Raw genomic sequence first — 10,051 nt, 5'->3', positions numbered from 1 at the left:
CTATAAACGGACAGGCAGCAAATATTTTAGACTTTGTGTGAGCATGTATGCTCTCTGTCATATATCCCTTTGCTTTTACTTATTATTCATTGTATTTTTTACAACTTTAAAAATGTAAAAACCATTTCTAGCTTCAGGCCAAAGGCCCACAGGTCCTGTTAACTTTGATTTAATTTTTAACAGCCTTATTGAGGTATGATTGGTGTATAATAAACTGCATTTTTTGTTTGTTTGTTTTTTTAAACTTGCACCCATGGCCAGGTGTGTTTTTTAAAAGCAATATAACAGTTTCTGGCAACATTGTAACAATGAACATTTTCCCTCCCAGATGCTTGACTTCTGAGGCATCTTGTACAGATGTATTCAAAAAGCCTGCTCCTTCCACACGGTCATCTGTTCAAATGTTTGCCCCTCCTCCAAGGAAAAAAAGTGGCACATATTTAAAGTGTGCAATTTGTAAGTGCTGACATATGGATATAACTCGGACCCATCACCACCATCAAGACAGCAGACATGCCCACCTCTCTCACCCCTCCTCCCGGCAACCAGCCATCTGCCTTCTATCCCCATGTATCAGTTTGCCTTTTCTAGAGTTTTATATCGGAGAAGGCAATGGCACCCCACTCCAGTACTCTTGCCTGGAAAATCCCATGGACAGAGGAGCCTGGTAGGCTGCAGTCCATGCGGTCACTAAGAGTCGGACACGACTGAGCGACTTCACTTTCACTTTTCACTTTCCTGCATTGGAGAAGGAAATGGCAACCCACTCCAGTGTTCTTGCCTGGAGAATCCCAGGGACGGGGGAGCCTGGTGGGCTGCCGTCTATGGGGTCGCACAGAGTAGGACACGACTGAAGCGACTTAGCAGCAGCAGCAGCAGCAGAGTTTTATATTCAAAGACTCATATAGTATAGACTCTTTCTCATGTTTGATTCTCCCACTCAGTGTCATTATTTTAAGGTCTGCCATGTTGCTGTGTTTATCAATAATTCAATCTTCTTCATTCATGTTGTTTAGTCGCTCAGTCACGTGCGACTCTTTGCAACCCCACGGACTGTAGCCCACCAGGCTCCTCTATCCATGGGATTTCCCAGGCAAGAATACTGGAGTGGGTTGCCATTTCCTCCTTCAGGGGATCTTCCCAACCCAGGGATTGAACCCATATCTCACTGCATTGGCAGGCAGATTCTTTACCACTGAGCCACCAGGGGAGAGGGCAGGAAAAGGAAGCTGGAAGTGCTACTCAAAAAATCCCACAGATAGTCCAGCCTCTTCCCAGGCTCTCTCACTGCTAATTTCACCAGAGCTTTTGAAAAACAAAAAAAAATTTTTTTTTTGACTGTGCAGTGCAGCATGAGGGATCTTAGGTCCCTGACCAAGGATTGAACCCACATCCCCTACAGTGGAATCACAGAGTCTTAACCATTGGACCACCATAGAAGTCCCTTGAAAACCTCTTGACACCTCTCGATGGTCTGAGGAACTTGCACAACTACCTCCATTCCTTTCCCCTTAAATCCCTCCTTCTGGTGTCCCTCAGGCCAGAGACACTTGGAATCTCCCAAGTCATACATACCCTAAATTGCACAGATAAATCAACGTGAAAAGAAATCAAAAGGAGATTGATTCATTCATCCAGTAGGTACTGCGTGCCTACGGTGTGCCAGGCACTGTGCTGGGTAGAATAACATCAATAATGATTCCTGTCCCCAGACTGCTTCATTTCTTAGCAATCAAGAAGAGATTGACAGAAATGATAAGTATATGATCACAAAATGATTTACATAAAAAGTAGGGGAGAGGATGCTGTGTTTGAGATGGGGAGAGGATGCTGTGTTTGGGATGGGGAGAGGTGACATTTGGTTGAGAGCACACACATGGGACACGATGGCCCCAGGAGGTGAGGGCTGGGGGAAGCCGGGGCAGGGAGCAGCCCTGCAGAGCCTGAATCCCCCTGCAAACTGGATTTCACAGGACACAACGTGCTCCAAGTTTACAATGAAGCCACTGCAGGGACTCCAGGCAAGGAGGAACACAGTCCAATTTATATTTTTAAAAAGATCACATGGGCCGCTGCTGTGTGGAGACGGGATTACAAAGGCCAGGAAGTTAGAACAGAGAAGGGAAAGGCTGTGGCACATTTCTGTCGGTAGCTGTAGGGATCTATATCCTGGATGATGAATTACATGTTCAGAAACTGCTTTTGTTCTCCCTCATTTGCACATTCGTTTTGAATGGCTGTTATTACATACAGACATGTAAAGATTATTACAGATTAAAGGCAATATCATCTCATTCTAATGCACTGCCAAGTTTTCCAGGAAATGCCTCAGAGACAGAATTTCAACTTTTAGTTGATTTATCAGAAACTTGAATATGGGGTAAACATTGAATGTGAGAAGCAACCGTGGTAGTGTTACATTTTTATTGAAAAAATGGCAGTTCTGTGGGATATCTGTTTGGAAATTTCATCATTTAATAATTGAAATGTGATAATAAAACTATATTACAAGAAAAAAAAATCACCCTACTCCCTGCACCCTGGGTCCTGTGGGTACTGTTCAGTGTCATTTTAGGGGAAGCTTTAAAACCAATGTCTTTTATAAAGAACAGACTCATGGTTGTTAAGGGGGAGCAGGGGTTGGGGAAGGATGGAGTAGAAGGTTGGGGTTAGCAGATGAAAGCTGTTATGTATAGGATGGATAGACAAAAAGGTCCTACTGTAGAGCACAGGGAACTATATTCAATATCCTACCTAAAACATACTGGAAAAGAATATGAAAAAGAATGTGTATTTATATATATATATATACACATATATATATAATTGAATCACTTTGTTGTACAGAAGAAACTAACACTTAACTATACTTAACAAAATCAACTATACTTAATAAAAATAATAATAAAAAGAGCACACAGTCTTTGTCAGCGAGATAAAAAGGAACTTTCCAAATTTGGATGAGACTATCTGACTTTGGTTGCTGCCAGGCAGGCTAGGGCTGGGGCGTCAGGCCCCCGGGTCTGCAGCCAGAAACAATTGAACGTGCTCAAATCAGGCATATTTACTCTGCAGAACTGGCTGTGAGGCTGTTGCTGACTCTGTGTGTGGTAAGCACCCAGGAGCAATGGTTTACCTGTTAATGTTTGTCCAGTGCACCAATATCACCCACGCTTCCTGGTTTCTGAATCCTGCTTGAAGCACGGACTCCCTCTGCTCAAGCTCCTAGTGCAAGTGGCAGCCAGGAGGCATGTTTCCTAGCGGGGGCTGGAACACTGACCGGGCTGTGGGTTGGTCCTGCCATGGGCCACGCCCCTTCATCTCCTTAAGCTGGTTTCTGTGCTAGAAAGCAAGCTGGTGAAGGAAGTGACAGCTGATACCTCAGATGGAGTCACCATGCACTCTCTAAATAATGGCTGTGAAAGGCCCAGTTCACATCAGTTCAGTTCAGTCACTCAGTCATGTCCAACTCTTTGCGACCCCATGAATCGCAGCACGCCAGGCCTCCCTGTCCATCACCAGCTCCCGGAGTTCACCCAAACTCATGTCCATTGAGCCGGTGATGCCATCCAGCCGTCTCATCCTCTGTTGTCCCCTTCTCCTCTTGCCCCCAATCCTTCCCGGCATCAGGGTCTTTTCCAATGAGTCAACTCTTCGCATGAGGTGGCCAAAGTATTGGAGTTTCAGTTTCAGCATCAGTCCTTCCAATGAACACCCAGGACTGATCTCCTTTAGGATGGACTGGTTGGATCTCCTTGCAGTCCAAGGGACTCTCAAGAGTCTTCTCCAACACCACAGTTGAGAAGTGTAAACCCTGCACTAATACTAGGCCCTCTTTCAGTATAGCGTTGGGGCTTCCCTTGTGGCTCAGCTGGTAAAGAATTCACCTGCAGTGAGGGAGACCTGGGTCTGACCCCTGGGTTGGGAAGATCCCCCAAGGAAGGGAAAGGCTACCCACTCCAGTATTCTGGCCTGGAGAATTCCATAGACTGTATAGTCCATGGGGTCTCAAAGAGTTGGACACAACCGAGCGACTTTCAGTTTCACTTATTATCATGTTAGTTATTGAATAAGTGGTAGCCTCTGCTGACTGCCTACTATCAAGAGATGTCAGGCCCAGGGCGGGGGACTCCGTCTTTACAGTAACACAGATCTTAGTAAAGTCACACTTCGTTTTCCATGGATTGCTTATCCATCAGCCTTAATTACACAGAACATAACCAAGAATCCTCAAACAGCTAAAAAGATGTGATGAGATCCATGCCAGGACTGTTGGCCAAATGTGTCCTTCAAGACAGACTCAGTTTACAAAGGACATGGTGTAGTTCAGAGGTCAACAAACTTTTCTATAAGGGGCCAGATAATAAACAGTTTAGGCTTTGATTGTCACACAGTGTCTATTGCAAATATACCACTCTGCCACTTTAGTGCAAAAGCAGCCATAGGCAATGGGCAGGTGTAGCTATGGCCTTTTTTTTTTTTAATAGTTGGTTTATAGTATCTTGTTAGTTTTTGTGTATAGCAAATGATTCAGTTACAACTACATATTTTTTCTTTTTCATATTCTTTTCCATATGGGACTCACAATTTCTTTTTTTTCTAATTTCTTTCTCTTTTTTCTTCGCACATCACCAGGAATGCGGGATCCTAGCTTCCTGAGCAGAGATCAAACCTGTGTCCCCCTGTGCTGGAAGGGCAGAGCCCCAACCAGAATGAGCTATGCTCTAGTAAAATTTCATTTACAAAAACAGAATTGGCTCAAGGGCCAGAGTTTGCCAACAGAGTTTAAAAACTGGAATCTGAATATCTGAGAGCAGGTTTGTAAATGCAGTTCCTTAAAAGTCCTACCCTGAACCCCAGCTCCTCCACAACCTCACATTGCCATCAGTTCTCATTATGTTTCCGATCTGACCCCAATAATTATGTTAATAATAGCAAACATTTAGACTTACACTGTGCCAGGCCCTTTTCTAAGCACTTTACATACCTTACCCAAATTAAATCAATGAAGAAACCCTATTGTCGTCATTCCCATGAAAAACGAAGCCAAGTCAAGTTAAGCAACTTACCTTGGGGTGTAGAGGCAGGATTTGAACCCTGCCATCTGGCTCCACATCAGTGTTCTTGACCACTATGCCCTACTGCCTGGCAGGTACCAACTGTACATGTCAGGATGACAGATGACTAGGCAGGTACTGGGCTTTCTACCTCCTCGGAGAGTCCACTGTTGACCATGGGCTTGCCCCACTCGAAGGGGTCAGGCACCAGAGACTGGCAGGAGCAACACTTTGCCATTGTGCTTAGTAAGTAAGTAAGTACTTACTAAGTAAGACTGGGGGGGAAGTAAGACTGGGGGGCTGGTGGAATGAGTAACTAGCATGGGTAAAAAGTAACATGAGAGCTGGCAGCCTGACAGGAGGAGCAGGAAGGCCAAAGTAAAGAGGAAAAAGGAATTATTTATTCACGGACTGGCCAACTACTCAGGGCCAAGCACTCTCCACAACCCCAAACATCCCAAGGCCTTATGCTTTGATCAACCTCACGTGGGTATCACCGAGGGGCTTGTGTGAAATGCAGGATCTCGGCCCTGCCCCAGAAGGTCTGAATCAGAGTGAGCATCTACTACAAGGTCTCATGTGGTTCCCTTGCACTCAAGGCTGAGAAGCCCTGCCCTACACGGCAGTTGTTACCGCTCCCATTTCCCGGGTCACGCACCTAAGGCTCGAAGAGGTTAATTACTTCCCACACTGGTGAACTGCAGGCTTATGTCTGAACTCCAGCTTGTTGTTTAGGGGCTATGCCTATTTCTTGGAGGGGCTCAAAGCAAGTTCTTCAAGACATTTACTTCAGCAGCAAATGTGTATCAAGAAGTAATACAAATATCATGGTATGTAACATGTTGACCTACCATCAATAGAAAAATTGATGTGGATCAATATATGCAATTGTGCTCAGGATGAATTGTTAAGAAACATGAAAATGAAAAATTCAGTTAAGCAAGTTTCAATGACTTAATTTCTACAATTTTCAAAATCTCTTACTTTTAAGAAACTACCTTAGTTTTTACTCCCTGATGACTTAAGGTAACAGGAAGCTGAAGGACTCTGAATTCAGAAACACAGGACAGATGTCCCTCTTTCTAGGCACAAGTATTAGCTGATGACAATGACCAGACTGCCCCATAGATAGATGAGGACAATCTAAATCTGTGGGTTCTTGGGCTAAGAAACAGGTTTGTACTTGGGATCAGGCTTTTGCAATCTCATGTGATGCTAAGGGTCTTGAGTAATGATGCTTTCTAAGTGGGCGTCTTTGGGATTCTGGACTCAGGACAGCCAGGTCCTCTCTCTCCCAGTCACCTCTCCACTATGTATTATAACATCAGGAGAGGACCAAAGGGTAACTCCACCATGAATTAGGGAAGAGCTGAAGAGTTAGCCCACTCCTCCTTTGCCTGTATTTTTAACAACAAGGAACAGAAACAACCCAGAATACTACAAGGGAACACAATGAGATAGAGACGTATGATCCAGAAAAAGAAAGCTTCCAGGACTTCCTTCGTGGCCCAGTAGGTAAGAATCTGCCTGCCAATGCTGGGGACACAGGTTCGATCCCTGGCCAAGGAAGATTCCACTTGCCAAGGGGCAATTAAGCCCATGTTCCACAACTACTGAGCCTGCACTCTAAAGTCCGAGAGCCGCAACTACTGGATCATTGCACCTACAGCCTGTGCTCTGCAATGAGAAGCCACTACAGTGAGAAGTCCGTGCACCACAACTAGAGAGCAGCCCCTGTTTGCCGCAACCAGAGAAATGCCCACATACAGCGGCAAAGACCCAGCGCAACCAATAAATAAATAAATGAAATTTAAAACTGCACACGCTCAAGCACACACACACACAAAGAAAGCTTCCAGGAACTCTAGCAGCTACTTTCTCTTTGTCTCCAGGCTGCATGGGTGGTGTCTTCCTGTCTGCCTTCCTACCTGCCCCCAGCCCCCCCAACCCTTCACCCCCAACCCCTGCCAAGGCACCCCACGGCTCTCACAGTGGGACCTCTCCCCCACTGTGGTTCTGCCCCCGTCATCCTCTCGACAGCACCCTCTCCCTTTCTAAACTGGTCCTGCTTCCTCCTCGCTGGCCTCCTGGAAGGCTTCTGCCTTGGCCTCATCACAACACTGGACACATTCTTTCAATTTCTGTCCCCATGGCTCACTGCCCCTCTAATTTCCAATGTCAAGTGAAGAATCCCATGGATCCAGTGTGGCTTTCTGAGCCAGAGTCAGGGCAGCCCACTACTGAAGAGCCTTGGGGCTGCCTCAGGCCAGAGGACAATTCCCCGGGCCAATCATCCCAGGGTGGAGGGCTGATGGGGTAGCATTCCCTAATCACATGCCTCAGAAGGTGGGGAGTATGTGGAGTAGGAGTAATAGCCTCGCAGCTATCTTCAGAGTTTCAGTGAGTCTAGAATCTCAGGGTGAGCAAGGACCTCCTGAGTCATCGGGTCCAAACCAGTGCCTGCCCACAAGCACTCACTGCAGTCCCCAACCGCCCAGGATTGACGGCGTCACTTCCCTTCTCAGCAATGCTGGGTGGGAGGAGAGAAAGGGACAAGGGATGGGAAAAAAATTCACTGACCTTCCTGCTGAAGTCAGTGTTGAACACGACTCTGGAAACATGACTGTAATAACACTGCACTTAAAGGGTGTGTCTGATTTCTATGAACATCCACTAGGCACTACAGGATGGGGAAGATTTGAAAGAGGAAGCTAAGTTCTCATATACTGTGCTGTGTTCAAAAGCCTGAGAGGATATCCTGAATTTATGTGAAAACTTTAGGGTATTTTTCATCTTTTGGCGCCTTTCGCCTCAAAGAATGTTGGGTAGTTATAATGCATTAAAATGGAAACAATGTCCCAGATTTTTGGCACTCAAATTCTAAAGTAGACACACTGCTACTCCATCTTTTGTAATACTTCCAGCACATGGGAGGTCAGGTACCCTGTGGAGTTTTGGAGGAATTTCCAAATCACACCCCAAATCTCTTGGCCAACATGGGTAGTAGTTTAGGATTCTGATTGGCATCACGGAAATCATCCTTTTAGTGGCAGTATTACTTTGTCCAAGGTGCCTGAAAAGCTTTCAGAACCAATTGACTGTTTTGTTTTTCTAGGGCTAGATGGCTCAGTCATGTTTGACTCTTTGCGACCCCACGGATTGTAGCTCGCCAGGCTCCTCTGTCCATGGGATTCTCTGGGCAAGAATACTGGATACTGGAGGGGGCTGCCAGGCCTTTCTCCAGGGGAATCTTCCCACCCAGAGATTGAACCCGTGTCTCCTGAGTTTCCTGCATTGGCAGTTGAATTTTTTTTTTTTTTAACCACTGAGTCACATGGGGTCGCTAAGAGTTGGACACGACTGAGCGATTTCACTTTGACTTTTCACTTTCATGCATTGGAGAAGGAAATGGCAACCCACTCCAGTATTCTTGCCTGGAGAGTCCCAGGGATGGGGGAGCCTGGTGGGCTGCCGTCTATGGGGTCGCACAGAGTCGGACACGACTGAAGCGACTTAGCAGCAGAAGCAGCAGCTGGGAAGACCCTTGTGAAACTGAAAAAGCTGCCAGAAGCACCTAGGAGGAAGCACTGGGGTCCAAAACCAATGTAGTTTCAAGTCCACGTGGACATACACACAACCTGTTTTTTGAGCAGGTACAGGAGGGGGAAGGGAGTTACTTTTTTTTTTTTTTTTTAAGAGCTCAAGTCTTACTAAAATCAGCTTTGAAAGTCTTAAAACTAATACTACAATCCACTTATTTTACAATGAAGCAGAGAATGACAACATCCAATGTGCACTTTTAAACCCAAGTTCACCTGAATGGCAGCTGAAAAATGCCCGATTCAGAAGGGGCTGATTTTGACACAAAGGAAACAAAGATGTATACATTCAGGGGAACACCTTAAGTAACCACTTACAATCTCAGCTGATTTTATTTTACTTGAGAGGAGAACACATGGAATAATATATTAGAAAATAAATCTTGTTAACCAGCCCTAGTTTCTCAACCTCGGCACTACTGACATTTTGTGCCAGGTAATTCTTTGCTGTGGGGCTGTTCTGTGCACTCTTGGGTGGTTCAGCAGCATCCCTGACCTCTACCCAGTAGACGCCAGGGGTCCCTACCCTCTGCCAAGACAACCAAAATTGTTCCTAGACATTGCCCGATGTCCCCACCGGAGAACCACTGTACTAAACCAAAGCAGGATTCTAGCTGTTTACAGCAAAGGCAGTTATCTGGAAATAAATTAGCTTCCCTGGAAATAGGCTGATGTGTTGTCCCTTCCACATAGTTAGCACTTAGAACTGAAGAGGGGGTGTAGTGCTTTCCCTTTTCTGAACACGAGGTCAGATAACCAAGAGCAAGTGAATCTTCTTTGCATACATCACGTGTGCTCCCTCAGCGGTCAGACTCCCTGATCATTCCAGAAAGCGAATAACTTTTATGTTTAGGAAGACACATATTTTCCAAGTCCTGGAGACTGTTCTGTCTTGTACAAACATATCTTCCAAAAAAACTCGCAACATCTACATGCTAAGAAAGACTTTCCTTTGCATGCCATGTGGACAGGTCACACCCCCAATCCATTTCTCTTTTTTTATCGTATTTTTTTCAGATGGGACCTGGAAATCACCCAGGAGAACCAAGGGGCCCCCAAGGGCCCAACAATCCAATGTTCTTGGAAAACTTGGCTAAGCCTGTGGCCAAGAATGCTGCTTCAACCAAGATGTCCTCAAGTAAACTGTCTGCCGTCAGCCCAGGCAGGTATCTCCCTTCCCTGGTTAGTTGACTACTGACCACACTAGTGACCAAAGCCAAGAGGATGTGAGGGCCAACGCCCTCCCCAGGCAAAGGGAGCTGCCTCCCCTTACGAACCATTTCACAGAAGGCACAGGAAATGAGTCACTTGGCAAAGGGTCTCCCTGTGCAATGCCTTGCTCCAGAGATGCATGCAGCCTCTGAGGGGCCCGGGCTTCCAGGAGCAAGCCTAGGA

General features: G+C 45.9%; 1 protein-coding gene across 35 annotated transcripts in view; it reads right to left on the bottom strand.

Moving 5' to 3' along the window:
* MGAT5 (alpha-1,6-mannosylglycoprotein 6-beta-N-acetylglucosaminyltransferase) overlaps positions 1-10,051 on the bottom strand; it is a 397,826-nt gene that overhangs the window by 104,053 nt on the left and 283,722 nt on the right. Inside the window, exon 13 of one of the 35 annotated variants that reach the window (XM_086367810.1) lies at positions 2,994-10,045. The exons of the other annotated variants lie outside the window; for them this stretch is intronic. Within the exon in view, the coding sequence (XP_086223936.1) occupies positions 9,938-10,045 (108 nt within the window). The 3' untranslated portion in view covers positions 2,994-9,937. Of the gene's footprint in view, positions 1-2,993; positions 10,046-10,051 lie in introns of those variants that run through there. 35 annotated transcript variants of the gene reach the window in all.

This window comes from Bos grunniens, chromosome 2 (assembly GCF_055505025.1).
Source record: "Bos grunniens cultivar Pamir isolate PY7600 chromosome 2, Bosgru_T2T1.0, whole genome shotgun sequence".
Taxonomy (NCBI): Eukaryota; Metazoa; Chordata; class Mammalia; order Artiodactyla; family Bovidae; genus Bos; species Bos grunniens.
This window is presented reverse-complemented; position numbering and strand designations above follow the sequence as displayed.